The sequence below is a fragment of the Saccostrea cucullata genome, unplaced genomic scaffold (assembly GCF_032062105.1).
Source record: "Saccostrea cucullata isolate Sc308-1 unplaced genomic scaffold, CSIRO_AGI_Scuc_v1 ctg312, whole genome shotgun sequence".
NCBI classification, from domain to species: Eukaryota; Metazoa; Mollusca; class Bivalvia; order Ostreida; family Ostreidae; genus Saccostrea; species Saccostrea cuccullata.
This window is the reverse complement of record NW_026929887.1, coordinates 285,427-309,033: the sequence shown is the minus strand read 5'-3', so window position 1 is coordinate 309,033 and position 23,607 is coordinate 285,427. Positions and strand designations below refer to the sequence as shown.

The following is a 23,607-nucleotide window of genomic DNA, read 5'->3' as shown; positions in this document are numbered from 1 at the left end:
CTGTGCATGAGTGCTGGGGGCACCGACCTGGAGCCTCCCCCTTTTCAAAAATTGCTGGATTCGCCCCTGGATTGTTAATGAAATTCACAAGAAAACCTTTGGATATCAAAGAAGAAAAACTCGAAGTTGAAGAAGGTAAATTCAAGTGTTATTCGAAAATAAAGAAAAAAGATACCCGTTGATCATTTGACATATTCGAGAGCTGTCGTATTCACGAAAACGCTGTGTCAGGGTCAATTACTCTTCATCTGTGGATGCAGTACAGCTTAAGCCCTATATTACAATAGATGGGATATTTTAATATATTTGTGGAATTCATGTCAAGAATTTGATTTCGCGTTGCTGTGAATTGAATATTTGAAGAGCTCCGTAAAATCATTTCGTAGTTTGGGATATATACGTACTGTAACTTATGTGAAAGACTTTTATTTCGCTTGCAGAATTTTTGCATTTGTATTTTACAAAGCCCATTCATTCTGTAATTTAGATTCAATATAGATGTAATTTAAAATGATGAAATCGCCTTGGTGTTCAATAATTAATTTACACGGCACAGTTTTTGCTGGCTCCGCCCATATACACGGCACAGTTTTTTTCTGGATACGCCCATCGGTGTATCTCCAGTTATTGTACACTTGACTTCAAAGGAAAAACACCGCAGCCATGATACAATAACGTTGGTATTCTATTATGGCAGAGATATACAATTATGACTCGCTTATACTGTACTCTCTAACTGTTAGGAATAATTTATGTTTCACGTGAAAGGTACGCCATACATTTTTCAGTAAAAATACATAACACGACATTAGTTGTTTAATTTCTTTAAAATTTTACGTTTTGTGAATAGTGCACAAATTAGAAAATTAAGTATATGGAATATTTTAATGGGAAATAAAGACAAACGAAGTGTGGTTATTTGTTTTTAGAAATTATATTGAAAAATAATAACGCCATTGTGTCCTCTTTGTTACCCCAGCAGTGTTTGTCGTGTGATTTTAAACTTATTTGACAACCGTATGAATTAGATTTAATAAAAATAAATCCACAAGATACTGATGTACAAGTAACAGTTACTGGCATAATGCGCCGTTGCTTTATTCTTTAGTTTTTATAGAAAGTTGCACGGAATACCCGATTTCGCGGATTCAATGATACCCTTATATCGAGTATTATACGCGATTTCACGGATAATACCCGATTTCGAGTATTCTCTCCGACCTGTTAAAGGGGCTGGGTGGTTGTGGCCATTCTCAGACTATTTTGATCTCTTTTAGAAGAGGACTTCCATATAAAGATATGTGGAAAAATGATTAAATTTTAAAACTAAAATTTGTGAATTTTGTCTTTGCCAAATGATAGTTGACAACTTAGAATAGTCCAATCCACACTTTACAAAAGTCGTGTCCCTTTGCGGGGTCAACCAAAAGGTCAAAGATCATTTCTCCTCTTTATGTTACCAAACATTTGGGCGGGCTATGATGAATCCACTGTGTTAAAATTGTTTTCTTTGGATGTGTGGGTAGCCCCAGCATGAGGCAATCACTATACACTTTGCAAATATTTTTTGCAGTCAAATGACAAGGCTACTGTGAGGATTCTATGGGTTTATCCTCTAAGATGGCGGCCAAGGGACATAACTTTTAAAAAGTGTGGATTCATTTATATCATATCTAAAATATTAAGTTATATCTGGTGGTTAATTTGTTGACCTCCCAGCCTCCTTATATTTATATAGTATTGTGACGTAACCTATTTTCGATAGTATCCTAATTTCGATAGGCTAATGTTTTTAACAATAAATCAGAAAACCTTTCGTAATTTTTTGGAACTCTTATCCCAAAATTACCACCAGATGTTAAAAGTGTAATAAAGCCAAAAAGATCGAAAATTATGCCATTTAGAGAGGTAAGGTTCTATTTTTCTTTTTATCTATTCAAATCACGCCCTTTTCTCATAATGCCAAAAAAATTCACTCTAAAATCCTATCTCCTAAGCCTGAAAACAACATTTGATGTTTAAATGTTATCGTCTGTTAAAAAGCTCTGTGTTATGGCTTAAAAATAGATAAGCCTCACTTTGGGCAAACTTCCGCTTAAAAAAATAAAGTATGGAGGCCTGTTACGGGTATTTTATTTTAAATTTTGACATCTTTTAATGTTTTATGTTTTGTTCCTGTTGATTTATTGTTCGTTTTTTTGTAGATATTTTCCATCAAAAGGGGAAATTACAAGAATTACTATAGGTCAAAGGCTGTGGATAATGCTTTCCAAGCAGACAATGGCTCCTGGCTTGAAATTTCAATTTTATAAAATTTCAACCAAAAAATAAAAAAAATTAATGTTATAATTAAGTATATTTTATTTGTTGTTAAGATTATAGTTGAAAACAGAACCAAAAAAATCCAATAGCAGAAAAAAATGACAAAAAACAAATAAAAGAAAACAAAAACCCACACAAAATAACGTAAATCGATGTTTTAATGACAATAACTGTGCGCCATACTTGCTATCGAAAATGGGTGACGTCATTCAAAACAACTCGGATTATGGCGGATCCAAAGAAAGTTGAAACAGTACTGAAATTCTTGATTTCAAAAACAAATAAATGTCTGAATATATTTATTTATTGTTGACTAATAATACATAAATAATTGAGGTAAGAAAAACATGGATGCCTAGATTACATTTACACTAACGAAAACCGGTAACGCCAGGATATGTCATTTAAACTTGATATTATGTCATTTCAATAATTTTCCAGAAAAGGTTACGAAGAAGAAATTGAAAAATCTGACCAAATTTTAAAGAATATGTTGAAATTTGCGGAAGTTGTTTTGCCATCTGAAGAGAACAAAACATCCTTTAATACTGCTGAAGCTTTGAAAGAGGTAGAAAAACGACTCTATTTGCTGAAATCAAAAACTGATTCATTGGAGAGAGAAATATCAAGGTACATGATTTCTGCTTCTGATCCATGTATTTCCTTGAATGTCTGATTGCTTAATTGATAACAATTATTGATTTTTTTTACAGCTGTAAGAGCAATGCCGAAGAAAATATACTTAGATTACAAGAACAACTTGACCAAGAAGTAAAGGCAAGGTATTAGATATGAATATTCAATTTTGTTTAACTGTTAAATTGGTATATCTGATTTGTTGAAAAAAAACACAATAAGGGCCTAAAGTAAGAAAGAAACGAAAACATAAGATGCTTGTGTTTCTTGGTTGTTTTTATCAAACATCCATAGATTTAAGTAAGGTTACAAGTAGTTTCAGAAATGAATTTTATTGTCATTATATATAAGTTTTATCTGATCTCTGATCTTTATCTCTGAAGCCATTATTAGACAAATATGACCATAGCCGCAGTTTTGCTAAATATCTTTAAGTCGCAAATGAACAAATTCTCCTCAGGTTTAAGACATTCAAACTTGATATTAGGTCATTTCGGTAAGTTTTAGATAATCTATATTTAGTCTGATACAAACGAGAAACATTATGCATTTTAAAAAGGACACTATAATCTTTATCAATACTGGAATATTATGACAATAAAAGATTTGTTTATAGAAAATTACTACATGAAGAAGACTCTCAAAAATCTGAAATTCTGGAAAAGGCATTGGACTCTATCCTTTTGTCTAAAGACCAATCTGCTACAGAACATTTGAAGAAGAAATACCGAGAAGATGAGCGGAAAAATGTAAAGTTATGGGTAGAAAAGATGATATCATACATAAAACGATTTGAAGTGGTCAAATTAAACGAAAAGAGGTATATTGTGATAAATTTTCTCATCTAGATACTTGTTATTATTCAAACATATAAATATTTATTCAGCTAGAATTATATTTTGGGAAAGAATATTATAGAATCAATATTTTTGTTTTATTTTTTAATGACAAAAATTTGTTTAATTTGTAGTCTTATATCTTGTTTTCTGTGTCAAAATAACATTGATTGGTGCATTTTCAAAAACATATTACAAAACTGAAGATGAAACTCGTATATATGAATAGATATGGTGTTGTTTTTAACAGTGACCTTAACTTCAAACTTCTCACAATGGAGGGGTTGCTGACTGCATTTGAAAATAATACGATGACAGTTTTAGCTGATGTCAACGCAGAACTTGAGTCATGTGATGAAAAAACAAGAAAGCGCCTTCAAAAGTGGTATCATAAAAAACAAAAACGTTTGGAGTCCATGCTTCTGGAAAAGGATCAGACTCAGCGGTTGGTATTAGTCAAACTGTTTACATTTATATTTTTTCACAGTTTTCAAGATTACTTTATATGTTTTATATACATGTAGTTTATGTAAGTAATTATCAAAACTTTTCAGAATAATTGCAAATTTAAAACACGTGCAAGCAGAGTTGGAGAAAAACAGGGATCAGCTATTAAATAGGTAATATAAACAACACTTTTCTTTGAATTGATCTAATCTATGAGGCGCTTTTTGATATTTACTGCCAAAAAGGAATGTCACCTTATCGAACAGGTGATATCACCTATTCAAATAGTGATATAATTTATTTGATTTGAATTGGTGATAACACCTATTTGGAAAAGTGATATCTCTTATTCGAATATTTTAGGTAATATCCCCTATTTTTTGAAAAGGTGATATCACCTATTCGAATAAGTGATATTACTATTCAAATTAAATAGATGATATAACTTATTCGAATAGGTGATATCACTTTAATGTTTTGAATAGGTGATATCACCTTATCGTTTTGAATGGGTGAATAGGTTGTTTTGAATAGGTGATATCACCTATTCAAATTATTTATGAAATAACAACGGCTCCAAAAGCTAAAAGGTCCCTAAATCACATTTACTTTCACTTTCGATTTATAATAAAATCATCATTCTCGGAAATAATGGATTACAGCTTTGCATAAGTTTTAAGCAGGTTAATTAACTAAACCTCAGAACGGAAATATAAATATGCTTCAGATCATCTTATAAAAAAATTTCATTGATGTTTTTATCTTTCATTTAGACTAAGTCAGGTAGCAGGTGCCAAACTCAAAGAGAACAACCCAAATATAACAGACTTGTCAGATCCAAACAGACCTTTGAAGCTTGCCGAACAGTTTAGTGAGCTCTATGATAAAGAATGGACTAATGCCTTGGAAGAGTTAGGTGAAGCTAAAATGGAGGAAACATCGGCTATTGGCTTACTTTTAGAGTCAATAACGGTAATTTTTCCTTATAAGTCTCATAATTCATTCCCTCCTAGTGATTTGTTTTTTAAATGTATAACAGTTATATTGATTTTCCACAGAAATGTTACCAGTTTTGTTTGAGGAATTCCGAGCAGAGTTTACAAGCGTTTCTTATGTGTGATGATTTGGACTGGAGGAAAGTATGTTATTCCTTTTTGTGGAAAATTCGTGGGTTTAAAAAGTAATGTCTCTTCCTTTTATAATATGATGTGGAGGACCATATTGATTTTTTTTTTCAAATAGATCCAATCTATACTTATATACAATGTATACTAGAATATGTTTGTTTGTCAAGGGATTAGATGCCGATGAACATCATCTACTATCTGAAACCAGGAAGACTTTAGCCAAAGTTCACATTCGACAAATAAAACAAGTAAGTGAGGTCAAAGGAATTTGTTTTGTCTCACTTTGAAACACGTAGAAAAAAGTCTCAAGATACGTATGCTCCAAGCATCAGGCAGTTTGGATTCCGATTTTACATTCTTTACTATGACATAGTGACTTGTTACAATATATTGGCATATGTCAGGATATGTTAAGGAAGTGCTCAATTAATTAATAAAACATGAAACCTCTAGTATCTGTATGTATTACTAGTATTTCAAGAATTATAAAATACATGGTTATAAAATTGCTATGATTGATACTGTATACTACTCATTTTCAATTTCAGAGGTTCTTAAAAGAAAATCCAAAAAAGAAATTGGAGAAAAACCTTTCCCATTTTATTAAAAAGTCTTTGGAATTATGCTGGTATATGGTCATCCAAAATCCTCCTATTCATATGGAAGTAAACTTCCAAACGGGGGCGCCTCTCGTCAAAAGTATTCTAAAGGAATACACAATAAGTGGAGATACAATTTCATTTCTGGTGTGGCCTCCTCTTTACTTACACGAGGATGGACCTCTTCTTAGCAAAGGTGTTGCTCAACCTAAACCAAAACCAAGGCATAGGAGGCTAAGACAATCTGTGGACCGCCCGTCTTCTGCCCCTAGTTAAAAAATCCGTATATACCGGTATGCAGTATCCTCTCTATATATTAGTGCCAATTAATTTTTTTTACATACTTGTTTCAATGTTGAAAATAAAATTAGCGATATCATGTGTTTTACTTAATTTGACAATACTGTGTGTAAAGAAGGCAAAAGTGTGCTTCTTGACACACACCAAACATGCTCCCCCTCTCTCTCCCTCTCTCTCTCTCTATCCCTCTCATTCAATCAGACACACTTTAGTTTACGTTACAAAGGTCCTTTGTCGTACCAAATGACAAATAATGTGGTTTAAGGTTTTTCTTGATTTATAATAAAGCTAGCTAAATGGAGTCTTTTCCTTTTTTCTAAAGTAAAACACCATTACAGGCTGCTCAATTGGCCTAAGTCAACAGATCTCCATGCAGGTGACGATAAAATTCTTCAAAGTTTTGAATTATACAGTGTATATAGATTCCAGTTTATACTTTTCTATAAAGCGATGTTCGTACACGTAGTTAACGATCAAGCTCAATTAGGATAGAACAACTTAAAGTTTCTGGCTTTAATGAGATAAAAATGTAAATGCAATCCAAAATTATTAATTTTCATTGTCTGTCTTTATAGTCTTTCATATTTACATATATATTATCAGTCTTTAATTTAACTGTCTGTTATTTGAATTTAAAAGTGTAAATTATGCCCGTTCACCAATATCAGTACTTGCCTGGGGCACCAGTTTCCTTAGGCGTGTGATTCTTAGCCTGAGGACATATAGCTAAGGTTTGTCAAGAATTATGTCTATTATATTTCCTCCAAAAACAACTAAATATCAGCTTATTAAGTAAGGAAAATTGAAAACTCTCGGTAGGTATCTCTGTATATTGAATGTTGCTGAAATGGGAAAGTTATGTCTTCGTTTGTGTGATTTTGTAATGTCTTTTATTATCATTATTATTAAAATATTTTATTCATTTTTGTTTTGCTGTTTTGTACAAACTCATGACATTTCCTGCGAAAAAATGTCGAAGTAATCTTTGAGAGTGAATTTTTTTTAAATTCACTATCAAAGTTCAAGCTTTTTTTTTATATAGAAAATTGACAGATGTTTTTCAATGAAAAATGAAATTTACTTTTATTAACTTGTCACTGATCATTTGCAAAATTACAATAAACTCACATATTTTCGTGGGTAAAATATTTGTGGTTTGAGGAAAATAATATGGATTCATAGGGATTAAATTTCGTGGATTGAAAATTGTTGAGTAGTTATATCTGTGAAAAATTGCATTTCATGGTGGACGTAAATTCGTAGGACTCTTCATACCTCTAACACCACAAAAATTAATCCTCCACGAAAATTTGCGATTTAACTGTGTCGATACTGTGATTTAACTGTGTTGACACGTTATATCCAAGTGAGTTTGAAATATAAGATACCACAGAGTATAATAACACATCTGTTTCATATTTTGATAATTTAATAGAAAAGACGTTAATCTAATGGTAATGGTAATCTAAAAACCAAGCTGTATGATAAACATATGGCGTTTTAATCGTCGAATTCCCTTACATATGCAGCAGAATACTCTTATCGCCTGCATGTGGGGGTGATGACTCTTACATGTAGTTAAAATTGAATCAATATGCATCTGTTATTCTTCGTATGAACAAAATCTCAAATGAGGTTGCTTATTGATAAACAAAATGATGAAACAAAAATTTCTAGGGTCTTGTTTGAATTCATAATTTTGTATATGTTCTGTGGTCGATACAATCTACTATAGTATCATTGCATGTCAATCAAATGCTTACTGAAATATTTCAGACTAGATTTTTCCGTTATTTTTCGATCATGGCAAGGAGCACCCGGCGAGTGTGACTGGTCGGCTGGGATGCTTAGTCCTCCATTGCACCTGATCCCACCTCTAATGGTTTAAAGGTCCGTGTTTGCTCTGTTCCTGATTTGTACTGTTTAGTGAACTTTTGAGCTTGAGTACTGTTTGCTATCTCCATATATTTCGTTAGGAATTATTATACACACAAAGCATAACATTATAAATCTTTACTTTGATTTTTACTATTTTTAGTGAAATGTTTATCACTAATATTTTCTTTATTACAAATTTTTACAAAATTTCTTTATACTGTACTATTTGCAAATTTCCAAGAAAACAGAAATTGTGTAGCTACACCCTTTTTGTTTTTCATCCATAGATTATTTTCCAGTTTAATCCTATGTAAAATATTGACCGCATGTTGTCGTCCAACGGATCCCACAAGTGGCATAATTTGAAAAAAAAAATGAATCTACAAAGGCTGAAGATGCTTCCATAAAAATATCACAAACCACAAGTTGTGGAAAGCATAATCTTTAAGATTTTTTTTCTACATTTTCTTTGTAAAGCCCCACCCTAATCTGTAAGTGTCATAATTTGAACGAACTTGAATCTTCACTACCTGAGGATGCTTCCCTGAGGATGCTTCCATTTCACTTTGTGGGTACGTCCCATTCACGAATTTACATCTCAATGAACTAACAAACTGTGGTTACAAAGTTATATTTCAGATATAAGAGAAAATACGAAATTTGTTTTGAATTACATTGACCTCAAAATCATCATATACATTGTACATTATGTACTTTACATTCATGTGTACTCACTTCTCGTCATTGGAAAATATTACATTTTATTGAAAAACTAAAGGTATGGAGTTTTAGTGCTTTTACTGCAGAAATAAAAAAGTATACTTTTGGGGTGAAGGAAGTGAGTTTCTATATTCAAGCATCTTTTGGTTTCCCTCTTTTCTTCTCTTCCACAGGTTCAGCGATTCCTTTCCTAAGTAGGTTACCGCCTTTATTTAACAGTAGAGCGGGCCACACAACATATTCAAACTTTGTCCCTGACCTCGTGTAGAACTGAAACCGTTTTGTATCAAACTCTTGTCCCTCTAATTTCTCAGGATAATAAAACACAAGGGGTGGATCCTGTATCACCATAAACCAACACACATCGAGGCATTCGTCGATGAAAAAGTCGGCGGATTTTAGCTGTTTAACACAGGATGTACTTTTGCTCAAGACTTCTTCTTTGCATATCTAGTTAATGAAGAATGTTGATTACTAAATTCCTCATGTTCTTTTTTAAGTATAAAATTGCGATGCAATTAAAGCTTAAGTTATTAATATATACTAGTATTTTGTATAATTTTCCAGGAAATCATCTTACTTTTTTGATGCTCTCTATATTTTTCTGCGATGCCAATTTTCTAAGACTGTTGATTTCATGACTTAGTGCTGGTGTGATATGCTAATTATGAAATATAATACATGTATTGTTAATTTATGCAAACAAACATAAAAATTCATTAGTGAATCAGAATCAAATTGCAAGTACAAACTGTTCTTAGGATAATTAAATGAGACCTACACCAAAAGTGTTAACCTGCTCCAAAAACATTAACCTGGTCATTCCTTTGCTGAAATTGCAGCATCTGAAACTTTGACTGGTACAATGAAACACATTAGAAGCATCTTCCATGCATGTCTAATCAATATAGGACATAGAAGTACTTAAAAAGAAAACTGCTCCAAAAAACTTAACCTTAACCCGGCACTGTGACAATCCTAACTTCGTTGAGGTGAGCTAAAAAGGGGAGATATATTTATTTTATTAGTATGAATGTAAACTATATTTTAAAAGTTGAAATGATTTTAACAGTGTTTATAATAAAGTTTACTTTTAATGCTATCACATGTTGAAGGTCTATTTCAAACTGGGATTTACACCTTAGGTGAAACTTCGGGAATCAGCTCTGTGGCTACTAAATTTCATAACTTTTATGTAACATCTATAAGGAAAAAATAAAGAAAAGTTTGGACGCACCTCTAGTAAAGTCTTTAAACCATCGATGGCTTTCTTTTCCTCTGCGGCTGTACCTTTGCTGTGGTGGATCATGAATTCCTCTAGTACATCAGTCCAACATGCATCATACAATTCTCCGAATCGTTCCGCCAATTTGATTGGTCGATTTGGGTCACTCAGATCTGTAATTTGGGCGTTACCGTCTGTCATTTTAGCTCCCGCAATTTCGCTTATTCTGGAGAAAGAAGTTTCAAAAATTTAGATATATACTAGTAAACAGAGGTCAACGTCACAGGGGTCAGACACGCTATGCTTCATAATACCAACACCTTTATACTGTCTATCATTCTCTTCGTTAAATTCATGATGTCAGTCTTTTATAAGCGTTGGCTATAAAGTCCATACCTCTAACTTTGGCACATTCTCCTTATGCACGTCTGCGAGTTCCTATCATAATTTAATGGACTCTAGCTTTTTAAAGGCATTTCAACCTTGGACCATGACATTCTCACGTTGGTGGCCCAGTAGTGGAGGCCAATAAGAACAAACTTCAAATACAATTCATCCCGACGGTGTCATAGTCAAACGTAAATAAACATTTAGATATAAAAGGAAAATATTCATTTTCTCATTTCCTTTTTTTGTTTTACATACATCTATTTGTTGGATCATCTGTCACACCGATTTTTCCTCCATCATCAACAGTTGATGTAACAACCAAATACTCAATCCTTCATCTAGAAAGTCTGCTGTGAGGGCTGCGTATTTGAAGTTTTCCATTCGTGCTCTGTCTTGCGCTGTTCCTGCAAAGGTACAGTCAGCTTGATACCCATTACAAGAAGCACATGTCTTTGGCTGCCTAGAGAGTAATACGTTTGGTTCCATGGTTGTTTCCACAAATACTGGAAAAATTTGCCTCCTGTTTACTCTTGATCAGCTCTCAGTCTTCCCAAAAGTTCAGCATCGATTTAGGTTTAACTTTTAGCTGTGGACTTCTGAGTCCTGAAGAACTGTATCACTTTCTTCCTCGCCCCTTTGGTCTTTCTCTTTTTCCTATTCACTTCCATTACATCTGCTTCGTCACTAAACACCTTGTAACGCTCCACATGAATTTGCGTTATCGTTCCTGTCTACCCCAAAATCTTTTCATAATTTTCCAGAGATGGAGTCGTAGTATTTTAAATCTCATTGGGTCTTCATTGATATTTCCCATTTCATTTGTTATATTTGCCCACTGCTAGAAGTGTGTTATGCCCGAACCTTACTTTCCATTAATATGTTCTCAATAATGTGTCTAAATAAATGTTCTCTTTTAATCCACTAATGCTGATAGTGACCATTTCCTTCCTATGCCTGCTATCAATGACGAGTTTGACATCTGTTGAATCCCAGTTAACCTCTTTTAAAGATAGCGGCAGATGCAGCTTGGATGAACTATCATACAATCCAACTACGCCCTTTAAAGGCTTCAGCTATTGTGGTGGTCAGTTGGTGAATATCAAATGGGGAATTTCACATAGCACATCTGATTTCTGTGGCACATGCATGTATGTATGCACCAGACTCTTAGCAACTACATAATGTACATTTACAAGATTTTTTTGTTTTGTTTTATGTACTAATGTACTAAAAGTGAAAGGTGCAGTAATTATCTTTGCATGTAACATATTTTAAAAACATCTATGTTTTCTAAAACTGTATATATCAGAAATGCTTGTTATCATGAATAACCATATTGTGATCAAACTATAAATACCTTCTGACCCAGTAGTTTTTTTCTTCATTCACGTGACCTAGTTTATGTCTGAGTTCTTCCATTTCTTTTCTCAATCGTTGTACTTCTTTTTTAGCCTCGCCCTTTAGTGTACCATATTTCCCAACATTTATAGAATGCTCCGATTTGGCTTCTTGTATTTCAACGTTTTTCTTCAAGATATCTTGCTTTAACCTTCATTTTGAAAGAAAACATTGTCAATTTAGAGAAGTTCTCTTATTCAAAAAACTGTTTGTTTTTTTTAAGTAGTCTATTTTGTAAATCAGTTGAGAATAATATGCCTGCATTCTCTGTCTTTTAGGATTGACAAAAGTTTAGGGAAAAACATGTTTTCATGAATCAATGATAAAGAATACTTACGTTTTACATTCCTTTTTAACGTTTTCATTTTCTGAATTTAAAGCTGCTAATTTAATTGCATAGCTAAATGGAAGTAAAAATAGAAGTTATATTACGTTTGTAATAGAAATAAAATGAGAAAACGTTTTTTAAGTTTTCAATTTATTATTTCAAGTTCCAATAAAGGCTTAACGAATTGTAAAGAAAATACTTTTTAAAAAAGAAAAGAAGCTACAGCTGTACATGTATACTATGCAAAAGGATAAATAAGAAACAAGAATGGTTCATATCGTTTGTTTCCTAATTTTTTCATAGGTGTATAAATTATAATCTGTATATTTATTATATCAAAACAGCAAAATGAGCAAGATGCAATCAATTCTTAAAAATGTTTATTCATTTTCCTTTCTTGTATGATATGCAAGCATGCAGTCTTTTTTTGGAGGCCCTCAAAAAAGCTCTCAATGTTACCTTGTGTTTTCTTCCTCAAGTTGTCCTATTTTCTTTACAAACAAGTCAGACAACACATTAATATCATACAGAATAGACTGTGGTTCTGGGGCCTTGCCTTGAAATGTCTGTAAAGCTTTCTGCATGTTTGATCTGATTTCCTGTAACCACGTGACAGGTACATGTGTAATTTTCTCAGTTTCCTTCGTCTCACTGGAAAATTAACAAACTTTTTAAATATAATTATATGATCATATCCAACACTAAATACAATTTCCTTGTTTTAGAACTTATTAAAAGTTGTTTACTGTATAGTTTCAAGGTGTCAAAATAATTTTACTACATTTAAGTTTTGAAAATATAATCTTACCTCCGAGTTCTTTTTCCTGATATACTGAGAATTACATCGTGTCCCTATGAAAAAGAATGCATATCATTCATTCAAAGCTACTTTATTTATTTAATTAGTCTAATTATATATATTTGCAAAATAAAGCATTATCGATTCACTTGATGCCCGTTTTATGGTGGTGCAATTGTTTTATTTTCTTGAATACATATCGAACACTCTCTTATTATATAGAGGTACATGCAACAGAGAACAGTCACTGCAGACTGGTGGCGATTTTTCTAGGTGTTCTTAATGCAAGTTATGATCTAACATCATTCATCAATGTGATAAAAACGCTATGTACTAGTATTTCACCCCTACCTTTACTGAAATGTTTGATTTATCTTCAGTGGTGTTTGAGATGGCACCTTCTTGCTTAGGTTCTGTAGGTTTTATTTTCTCCTCATGACCAGACATATTTGTAACTTCACTTATCATATCATCCATTTGTTACTTCCTTTCATTTATATATGCATTTAGATGTAAATAGATCTTCCTTGTAAATCCCCACAAAACGAAAGTACAATGAACGAAACGCTTACTTTGTATATGGTATGACGATTTATCTGCAAATAAACTTGACAGATTTTTTTTGGGGGGGGGGGGGGAATCATACTCTACTTATAAATTTTCGGCCCAATATTTTCAAAATGAATTATTGAAATAAAGCTGTTAAAGGGATGCAACCAAGATTAAAAAAAAACCCCAGAAATGTTTTGGCAGGCAGAGGGAGATAGAGGGGGATCCTTTTCAATAAGATAAATCTATTGATCTTCGTGTATTCTATTCTTATCACTTTGACATTTTGACAGGGGTACACGTTTTCTAGGGGGGAGAGGAGTAGTCTAAGGTCATTTTTAAATGCTTTAGTAATAGTATGTACATTTAATAATTCTGCGAATTCTGATCCATTAACCTGCCTCAAATTCTCATACCTTGCATAGATAAGTTTCACAATCCAATATAAACTAGAGGTACTGTGAGCAATGAGCTCACTAAATGACACCCAGCCTCATATGTATAAAATGGGTGTCCATGTTTTGCTGTGGGAAACCCAAAATATGTGTCGGATCAAAAAGTAAAATATGAGGTGCATAATGGCAATATGTAATAAAGATTCTGTGAAAGTTTCATCAAATTTCATTCAGTGGTTTGAGAGGAGTAGCGTATCAGACAGACGGACGGACAGACATACCGATTATTATATACCCTCCCGCTTTTTTGAAGCGGGGGTATAACTAGAGGTACTGTGAGCGGTGAGCTCAATAAATGACACCCCCCCCCCCGCCTCTCATATGAATATAATAAATTGGGAGTGTCCATGCTTTGTTGTGGGAAACCCAAAATATGTGTCAGATCAAAAAGTAAAATAGGAGGTGCACAATGGCAATATTGCCAATGTCATAAAGATTCTGTGAAAGTTTCATCAAATTTCATTCAGTGGTATGAGAGGAGTTGCGGATAAGAGATGGGTACCCCACAGCGTAACAAACGGACGGATGTACAGACGGACGGACATACCGATTACTTTATACCATCCCGCTTTTCAAGCGGGGGTATAAACAGAGATGCACAATGGTGCCAATTACAATGTCTCATTAGATTTAATTCAGTGATATATGCTATGAGGATAAGATATGGTTTTCCCCGGTCTCCAGGTTTATTTTGGAAAAGGAAACCGCAAGATGGCACTAAAGAATGAAGGATATGGAGATAACGAACAGTATTCAATATAATTCCATAAAACAATACAAAATAGGAGCAGAGCAAACACGGACCTCCAAAACATCAGAGGTGGGATCATGTGCCATGTAGGAGTGAGCATCGCCTGCCAACCAGTCACACCCGCCGTGTGCTCCTTGCCATGATCAGGAAATAACGGAAAAATACGTCGTCAATTCAGGGTATACATAATGGACTAACAATTAGTATGAAAAACGTCAGTCAGCATTTGACTCAATGATAAATTGCATTTGCTGACAAGGTCATTGATATTCTTGTTTCATCAACTTGTTTGTCAATAATTTACCTCGTTTTAGAAATTGTTCTTAGTAGAGCATGCTCTTGCGTATTGAATCAATCGAGATATAAATATAAACTCCATAAGCAGGTGATGAAATAAATGTTCTTGGATAATCAGTTTTATTTAGAGGTACATGTATGGGTGCCTCAAAATTTTACAGATCTAGAGAGAGATTCCAATCACAATAGAATTATACATGCACCTCCTGCTTTCCTAGCAGATTGTAATATATCAAAAAATATATACTGTATAAATGGAAATTATAGCGAGATGCATTTAGCGATTTCTCTTAAAAAAGGTATTTTATTATTACAGAGAAGCACAGTCTGCTTGACGACTATTGGCCGTTCCTTGCCCTTTTTCCACTTTGACAGCTCTTCCCGTTTTTTTTTTTTTTTCTGAAGATAAAAACTTCATAATTTTAGTGATTTTTTAAATGCTCACTAAAGAAGCTATTACAAATAAAACGCATTTTTTGGGATATTCAAGTATATCAAGCAATGCATTCGTTTAGATTTGTTGCAAGTGTCCAAGTCAAACACCTACCATACACCCAGTATGGTTTGAAACAAGTCCATTAACCATAAAACACAACTAAATAACATGTTTGTTTTTTTTAACTTTATTTTTGTGCAGTTCATTTAATTATTCAGCAACCACTGTAGTCTTCTCTGAAACATAAATACCGTCCAGGAATTTTCTGATATCCTTGTTCTTTACAGTTGTTGACTGTTGAATCAAGGCAGCTGAAAAAAGTAATATGAACATCACATGAGCCTAATGTACAATGCATTGCAATTTATTAGTGATACATTTATCATTAACTTTACATGAATTTTACATTACAAGAAGATCTTTGTTTATAAAAATGATGACATAAACCCTATATGAGACTTCTGTTTCTTCATTGCTACTTTTTGATAACTGATTATAAATTCAGATTCATTTTTTTCTTCTTGAAAATGTTTATATTACACATTCAGAAAAACACTTCATATCAATTCAAACCACCAGTTGCACCAATAAAATCTGGGATAGAGTAAAACATAGTCCTCTAACAATATCAGAGGTGGCAGCAGGTGCCATTGAGGAGTAAGCATTCTCTGTGATCCGGCAAGCAAGAAAAATTCATGAATTCAGTTTGTAAATAATGAGTTGAAAATTTGCACGAAAACTGTCAGGCAGCATTCAACATAATAAAACTGTATTTGCTAAAAAGGTCTGACTCATTGCATCATTAATAGAATTTGTAAAATGCTGACTTAAAATGAGACCAATTCTATATCATTTCCATTTCCATAGAAGTATGAAAAAACTTCACTTGAATCCACACAACATGGAGAGCCTCAACATCAATGTGATCAACATGGCCTTGCTGTTCTAGAAAAGATATTTCCACTTCAAAGGTAAAAGTTTAATGTTTTTATCATCCCCCTTCCCTCTCCAGTTTGGCCATGACTTTAAAATATTGATCTGCATTATCTTTAAGATGAAGACAATTTAATACATAACTGTATGACATCAAGGTTATGCTGCTAGTGCCTGCTACTCCTGAGAAGTATACCATTTTTCTCTGAAAAATATTCCCCCTGTAAAATCATAACGCCTACTGTGTACCCACGCTAGCTGCAAGGGCTGTGATTTGAACATTCTACACCCGGAAACTTTTAGCGAGACACAAACTTAAAGATTGTTATTTATTTCTAGCGATTTAAAAATGCTTATTAAGGAAGCTCTAAACACTAACAGAAACTTCTTTTTGTACTTGGAGAAAAATATATCGTATAAAGGTATGCATATTGAGACTTATTCATTCACTTACAACATAGGGTACCTGCCTTATTTCCACAGGAAAAATGTGCAAAGACAATGGACTCTTTGTGAGCAGAATTCACTGCTGTTTACTTATATTGGGAAACTTTATGAAAATAATGAATTCAATTATTTCTTCTTGGTCTGATATAATGCTTACAAGAGGCCCAGGGGCCACATCGCTCACCTGAGCACATCGGCTAGGAGAAAGCACATGAGGATGATTTCATCTTTCCCGGAAGCTCTATATATTCCCATAAAACACATAAACAAACTTGAATCTACATTAATTTAGGATAATTCCAAATAAGCTTCATCTTCCTGGCCTTGTGGTTCTTGAGAAAAAGATTTTTAAAAATTTTTCCTATATACTCCTATGTAAACTTTGATTGGCCATTTTGGCCCCACCCTAACCCTGGGGGTCATGATTTGAACAAAACTGAATCTACACTACCTGAGGATGATTCCACACAAGTTTCATCTATCCTGGCTCAGTGGTTCTTGAGAAGAAGTTTTTTTTAAAAATTTTCCTATATACTCCTATGTAAAACTTTGATCAGCCATTTTGGCCCCTCCCTGACCCTGGGGGTCATGATTTGAACAAACCTGAATCTACATTAATTTAGGATAATTCCACATAAGCTTCATCTTTCCTGGCCCAGTGGTTCTTGAGAAAAAGATTTTTAAAGACTTTTCCTATATACTCCTATGTAAATTTTGATTGGCCATTTTGGCCCCACCCTAACCCTGGGGGTCATGATTTGAACAAACTTGAATCTACACTACCTGAGGAAACATAACTGTGCAAAGACATATACTACTATGTAAAACTTTGACTCTGTGAGCAGAATTCATCTGCTGTTTACTTATATTCCTATGTAAAACTTTGATCGGCCATTTTGGCCCCATCCTACCCCCAGGGGTCATGATTTGAACAAACTTGAATCTACACTACATGAGGATGATTCCATATGAGTTTCAGCTTTCCTGGCCCAGTAATTCTTGAGAAGAAGATTTTTAAAGATTTTTCCCATGGCTCTCGATTCTCTAAATCTGGGGCCGATATACGGCCCCGTTCCCAATGCAAAAAAGGTACTTTTTTTCCCAAAAGAAAGGTGTAAAGTTCCCAATTTCCATAGCAAAATATTAAATATATGAATCTTACAAAAAATGAAACCAAACAAAACACACTTGCAAATGTAAACTTAACTGTTAATAACATTTTTTAAAAATGTGTACTAATTATGAGTGCAGAGTATCTTGTCATGTAGGGCATTTTGGTTTCAAAAATAGACATTTCATTTAAACATTAGTAAGCTGCACCTAGAAACATACCCATGCTTCGGGATGTTCAGACTCGCGCTGTATTGTAAGCAAAGTTGTCCATGTGATTGAGGAAATTCGGGAATATGTGACTAGCGACTGTCACTCAGAAAGACATATAACCACAATATCAACACTCAAAGATAGTAATGAAAAAGCTAAATAAATGTACTTTCATAAATAGCCTACATTCCCATGTTTGCCCTGTTTAACTGTTTATTGAAAACAAGAGTTAACATGATGACAAAATGCTAGGAAAGCAAAATTTGAGGATTTTTTAAATGAATTTTGGTTATCCAACTTTTCCCAAAATGACGATAATTTTCCCAATTTGAATGGCCCCGGCCCCAGTACCAAAAAGTGGTGTGAGAGCCCTGTTTCCTATATACTCCTATGTAAAACTTTGATCGGCCATTTTGGCCCCACCCTCAATTTTAATCTTTCCTCGCCCAGTGGTTCTTGAGAAGAAGATTTTTCAAAAATTTTCCAAATTCTCTTATGTAAAATTTTGATCAGCCATTTTGGCCCCACGCTAACCCCGGGGGTCATGATTTGAACAAATTTGAATCTACACTATCTGAGGATGATTCCAAATGAGTTACATCTTTCTTGGCCCAGTGGTTCTTGAGAAGAAGAGTTTTAGAAAATGCCATTAATTTTTCTCTAATTCATAATTATCTCCCCTTGGCAAAGGGCATGGTCCTCTTTGGTTGAAATTGGCCCAGTGGTTCTAAAATTAAAAAGTTTATTTTAATCAGAAAAGCTCACTTGAGCCTTCGGCTCAGGTGAGCTATGTAAATAACATTTTTTTTAAATCTTACTTCTAAGGGCAGATCACTCTAACTGCATAAAATTACCCTATAAGTAGAGCTAGTGTGCAGTGTTTAGAGCTTCCTTAAAGAAGCTATTACAGATAAAATGCAATCAACTTTCAGCGATATTCAATTTTAGTGATCTCAGCACCCTCGCTAATAATGCCAAAATTAAATCCTCTCTAATAATTCTGCATCTAAATATATTACTTATATCAAGATAAGTTAACTACTTAATCTGACCCAGTGGTTCTTGAGAACAAGATTTTCAAATGCCCCCACCCTGTTGCTTTTTCGGTTTCCGAATTTTAATCTGAATACAAACCTGAATTAGAAACAGCCTCTATATCATTGCCTTCCAGGATGAACTCATCTTTTTGAGTGGAAGCCTTGATAGACACTCCAGTCAACATGTCCACCCTTCGCACAAATTTCTCTCCCAAGAAATTCCTGATCTCTACTGCATGACCACCTTCTTGAACTGCACAGTTGATGGGGAAATGGGCATACACTGACCTCATTTTGTATAGAAAGCCCTGCAGTGACAAGGGATAGTAACTTCATTTTTGACCAACAAACAAAAAATTTCTTTCCAAAAATGTTGTTTTGCAGAAAATTTAATAACAATATGTGCATTTTAATTTTTCATAACAACTGCATTTTAGTTTATTCCTTCCTTGCGTTCTTTTTAATAAATGAAATTAATAAGTAATATTGTATGTTATAGAGAATCAGGACTATAGTGTAATAATGCACCTTTGTGACCCCCTTGATCATGTTTTCAATGTGACTGCACACAGTCCTGACTGCTGCCAACTCCTTGTGTTTGCCAAACCATTTCTCTACCATGACGGTGTTCTTGCTAACCATGGAGATGTCCACAGCCAGGTGACGGAAGGTCTTAGTTAAGGTTCCTCGTGGTCCTTTAATGATCACTTTCCTGGCCCTCACACTGCATGTCACTGTAAAAAATATCAATTTAATATTTAGTAATTTACATTTAAATCTCAAAACTGATACTCATATTACAGTGATTTTTCTACACTCAATTTAGGTCTGAATATCGGCCCTTTCCCCTCTCAAAAATTACCGATTTTCCCCCAATTTTCAACTGCTTATTTCCCAAAATCAAAATGTATTGTTTTGGTTATATTAAATTTTTTATGTACGACTTATCTAAAATGGAACGCTATGTTTTTGGTCACTCGGACGTTTAAACTTATGGCGAAAAACAGCAGTTTATTTGTGTGTTTGCAAGACTTGGAAAAACACATCAATCATGTGGATGTCAATCTTGTGTGTCAATATATCGTAAGAAATTTAATATGCATGTGAATTGGTTAAACATAGCTTCATTTGTAAATTGCAAGTACTTAGTTCTACAACAAGCTTCATTGATTTCACAAAAATTAAACTGTTTCTTCATCCTGCAGATACTAGCATTGCACAGAAATACATGCTTGTAAATCGTGTCAAGATTATTCCAGCTCCAATGCGAGCAATAACGAGAAAGCGGGAATGATTTTTTTCTAATTATGTCTACCATTATGGCAAAAAATGGAATATAGGACAATCAAAGAACAAAAATGAAAGAAATTAAAAATGTAGAACTTTATTCATTTTGTTGAAAAATTTTATAGCAAATAAATTTAATAAAATGATATTACATTTACTTGTATATTTTATTTTACTTGTCAATATGAAGGTTAATAACAAATATTGTTTTTCCCAATTTAACACAAATTTCAACAATTTTTCCCAATTGAAAAGGCCCAGGCCCCATTTAAAAATTGTAGAAAAATCACTGTATTATTCAAGCATTATAGTCCAGGAAAAAAACAATAGTAACATTTACTATAAAGAATTTTACATTCTCATGTTGAAAAAACATTTAGGGGGGAAATGTGTCATACATACCTCCCTTAGGGATCTTCACACTCTGACTGGTGTGCAATTCCTTCATGTCTACAAAAAGTAAATGCACATGAAATTAATCTTTCGAATATCAAAAACAATTGGATATAAATCTGATCATTCTGTAATTTCTACCTTGGGCAAAATATGTAAATGTCAGTTTGTTATATTTTTCCCCTCTAATTTCATTTTAAACTTAATATTATGGAACATCAACCAGCGTTTTTTTTTTCTTTATATAACTGGTACCGATAAACGGCACCATTCCCAATGCCAAAAACGTTAAATTTTCCCAATTTTGTGACCAAAAATTTCCAATTAAACTGTAAAGCAACAGACTATGATGACATCATATTTCTTTTTAAATGAAACAATGTACAAGTTGATTAATTGTTTCACTTCTGCTTAAATCAAAAGTAGAGAATGTCGTAATTTGGCGGGACCTGTGGTGTAAACAGTGTAGTGTCATACATTTCATACATGTGATTCTTCCGGCGGGAGGCAAAATCTCCCGATTTTTAACCCCCCTTCCGCCCCTCCCGATTTGTTTTTAAATCTTCCGTGTTTAAAATAACTCTTCAAATTAAATATATTTTGCATAACTGTTTATCATGTTTCTTATAATATGCTTAGAATGACAATACATTGAGATAACAACGGCAGAGCAATAAATTTTCACAGCAGTAGGCTTCGTAGAAATCGACATGAGGTCGTATAATTCGGTTGTAAAAATTAGTGCTAATCAACTTGATAAATGACCATCGATGTTTTATTGCTGAACTGCTGAATGCAGAACATCGTAATTAGTTGCTAAAATACTCAATTGCCATCTTCTAATGGTGCGGTGGTCATTACAAGATACAGTTATGATATGGGTCACACTTTTGACTTCAGTTAAAAATAGATCAAACTACAGGGTGTTGCTAAAAAATATACCTGACTCTATTTTCACTTTGTTGTATTTTTAGAGAAATTAATTTCTTTAAATCTCTTTAATATTCTATTTGAAAAAAATTACTGACATAAAATATGTTACATAAAACCTGTTTTACTTCACTTACTGCAAAAAATATACTTCACTCTACTTTAAAAAATGTTTTTTTAATTTTTTAGAGAAGTTAATTTTATCTTTTCATATTCTATTTAAAAACAAATTAATGACATAAAATATAAGATCTATGCATGTTTTACTTCACTTACTGGTTGATCAATGTTTTAATACCAAACAAAAAATAAATTTCATTCAATGTTTTAATGATGATGTTACCTCTTAACTAATTTCAATGAATTAATTTAATTTTTGATTTAATTTCGCTTCTGATCACTTAACTAAAAATTAAAACATATTTATTTTTAAGCTAACCTTTATTTAAGGAGTTGGATGGTCTTTCGCGATTTGAAAAAATGTCGATAAAAAATCTCCAGCTTTGAGACCCAAACTCCAGCTGAAAAATTTCAAATCTCCAGTTGTGATTGTTCAGTTCTGTCACATGTATGTACATTTTGACAAATTGAAAGCATGAAAATGTGGAAAACATGGGACATTGATAAAAAAGCAATTAGTACTTGTTGCTTATTCTTTAAAACACGTAGTAATAGGTAATTTAGTTTGAATAAGTGGAAAATATGTTTTATTTGATTAAATGAAAGAAAATTCTCATTGTTCTTCTTTGATGTTATTTTTCCCAATTGAACCGGTATTGGACCCTTTCCCAATGGGTGGAAAAAAAATCGCTGTGTCAACTAAATCCAGAAGCCTATGTACTAAACAAAATTATTTCTAGTCTACAGTGTCACTTATAGAGTATAAAATGGTGTTCAGTGATGCTAGCATAAGTTATTTAGCTTTGAAAAACATAAGATCCAAGAACTTGTCCTTAATCTATAAATCTAAGATCTTGCAAACAGTTAACTGGTACTTATAAATTTATCAAGTGGACTGTGCAGAGGAAAATGGAATGACTTCATTCATAAATGGGATTGTTTTTCACACCTAAAGTATAGTTTGAATATGCTACCGATAGGTTGCTAGACCCTAATGCTTATTATCATAAATGTAGACCTACAGCAATTCAGGTCTCTGTTATTATCTGTGTTATAAGTGGACCCAGCCTTTATCAACAATTATGGAAAAATTTTGAATATATTCTTCATATAGAACTAGACAGACAAAGGCTACGATTCATTGTCTGTCCCTGTTTTAAAAATAAATATCACACTAATGATGTAAATAATTTTGAAAGGGTCTATGAGCAAACTATGATGATAACCTAATTCGAAACCGATTTACTTAGAGATCACTACAGAAAAACGTTCAAATTTACCATGATACAGTTAAAACATGTTTAATGTTAAGGATAACATCACAAATGATGACGTAAATTTATTGATGCTGTAGATTTTCGTCGATTGAAACGGCGAAACCGTATCATGTCGTACCTATTTGGTTATGGTAACCGGAAAAGGACTTCTAACAAGTAGATCGATCCCGATAATAAATACTAAAGATAAGAAATCGTTATCTGTGTACTGAGTCTGAATCATTATATAATCATACTGTTTTAAAACTTTATTTATCTATCGAATAAATTTATGAGGAGACAGTCTTCCAAGTTGTATACTATTCTGACATTTTTATTCTAGTTACATGGTAAAAATACATCGGGCTCGATTTTTAAATTATACATA

General features: G+C 33.2%; 3 protein-coding genes across 3 annotated transcripts; 1 reads left to right on the top strand and 2 right to left on the bottom strand.

The window, feature by feature from the left end:
* Nucleotides 1-2,812: 2,812 nt before the first annotated feature.
* LOC134282396 (uncharacterized) lies at nt 2,813-6,421 on the top strand. The gene is made up of 8 exons (XM_062764792.1): nt 2,813-2,952; nt 3,036-3,104; nt 4,045-4,239; nt 4,349-4,414; nt 5,015-5,213; nt 5,300-5,380; nt 5,536-5,616; nt 5,917-6,421. Exons 1-8 carry the CDS (start codon nt 2,813-2,815, stop codon nt 6,241-6,243), a joined length of 1,158 nt encoding a protein of 385 aa, XP_062620776.1. The 3' UTR covers nt 6,244-6,421.
* A 3,163-nt stretch (nt 6,422-9,584) lies between these two features.
* Nucleotides 9,585-13,491, bottom strand: LOC134282395 (uncharacterized). Its single transcript, XM_062764791.1, has 8 exons — nt 13,357-13,491; nt 13,015-13,058; nt 12,666-12,857; nt 12,216-12,278; nt 11,838-12,029; nt 10,103-10,316; nt 9,821-9,843; nt 9,585-9,642 (listed from the first exon to the last, which is right to left on the bottom strand). The coding sequence occupies exons 1-8, from the start codon at nt 13,480-13,482 to the stop codon at nt 9,585-9,587; spliced, it is 912 nt and encodes a 303-aa protein (XP_062620775.1). The 5' UTR covers nt 13,483-13,491.
* Nucleotides 13,492-15,664: 2,173 nt separating this feature from the next.
* On the bottom strand, nt 15,665-23,393 carry LOC134282409 (large ribosomal subunit protein uL6-like). Its single transcript, XM_062764801.1, has 5 exons — nt 23,359-23,393; nt 20,923-20,970; nt 19,762-19,967; nt 19,331-19,541; nt 15,665-15,804 (listed from the first exon to the last, which is right to left on the bottom strand). The coding sequence occupies exons 2-5, from the start codon at nt 20,966-20,968 to the stop codon at nt 15,704-15,706; spliced, it is 564 nt and encodes a 187-aa protein (XP_062620785.1). The 5' UTR covers nt 20,969-20,970; nt 23,359-23,393; the 3' UTR covers nt 15,665-15,703.
* Between the last annotated feature and the right edge of the window lie 214 nt (nt 23,394-23,607).

Excerpts from the sequence above, each read along its gene's own strand:
- LOC134282396 (XM_062764792.1), top strand. The coding sequence starts at position 2,813 with ATGTTGAAATTTGCGGAAGTTGTTTTGCCATCTGAAGAGAACAAAACA. Across the intron at positions 4,415-5,014 it reads AGGGATCAGCTATTAAATAG|ACTAAGTCAGGTAGCAGGTG; the intron begins GTAATATAAACA and ends TCTTTCATTTAG. Across the intron at positions 5,214-5,299 it reads TACTTTTAGAGTCAATAACG|AAATGTTACCAGTTTTGTTT; the intron begins GTAATTTTTCCT and ends GATTTTCCACAG.
- LOC134282395 (XM_062764791.1), bottom strand. The coding sequence starts at position 13,482 with ATGGATGATATGATAAGTGAAGTTACAAATATGTCTGGTCATGAGGAG. Across the intron at positions 12,858-13,014 it reads TCAGGAAAAAGAACTCGGAG|TGAGACGAAGGAAACTGAGA; the intron begins GTAAGATTATAT and ends TTAATTTTCCAG. Across the intron at positions 12,030-12,215 it reads GTTAAAAAGGAATGTAAAAC|GTTAAAGCAAGATATCTTGA; the intron begins GTAAGTATTCTT and ends TTCAAAATGAAG.
- LOC134282409 (XM_062764801.1), bottom strand. The coding sequence starts at position 20,968 with ATGAAGGAATTGCACACCAGTCAGAGTGTGAAGATCCCTAAGGGAG. Across the intron at positions 19,542-19,761 it reads TGATCAAGGGGGTCACAAAG|GGCTTTCTATACAAAATGAG; the intron begins GTGCATTATTAC and ends TTGTCACTGCAG. Across the intron at positions 15,805-19,330 it reads AGAGGCTGTTTCTAATTCAG|CTGCCTTGATTCAACAGTCA; the intron begins GTTTGTATTCAG and ends TACTTTTTTCAG.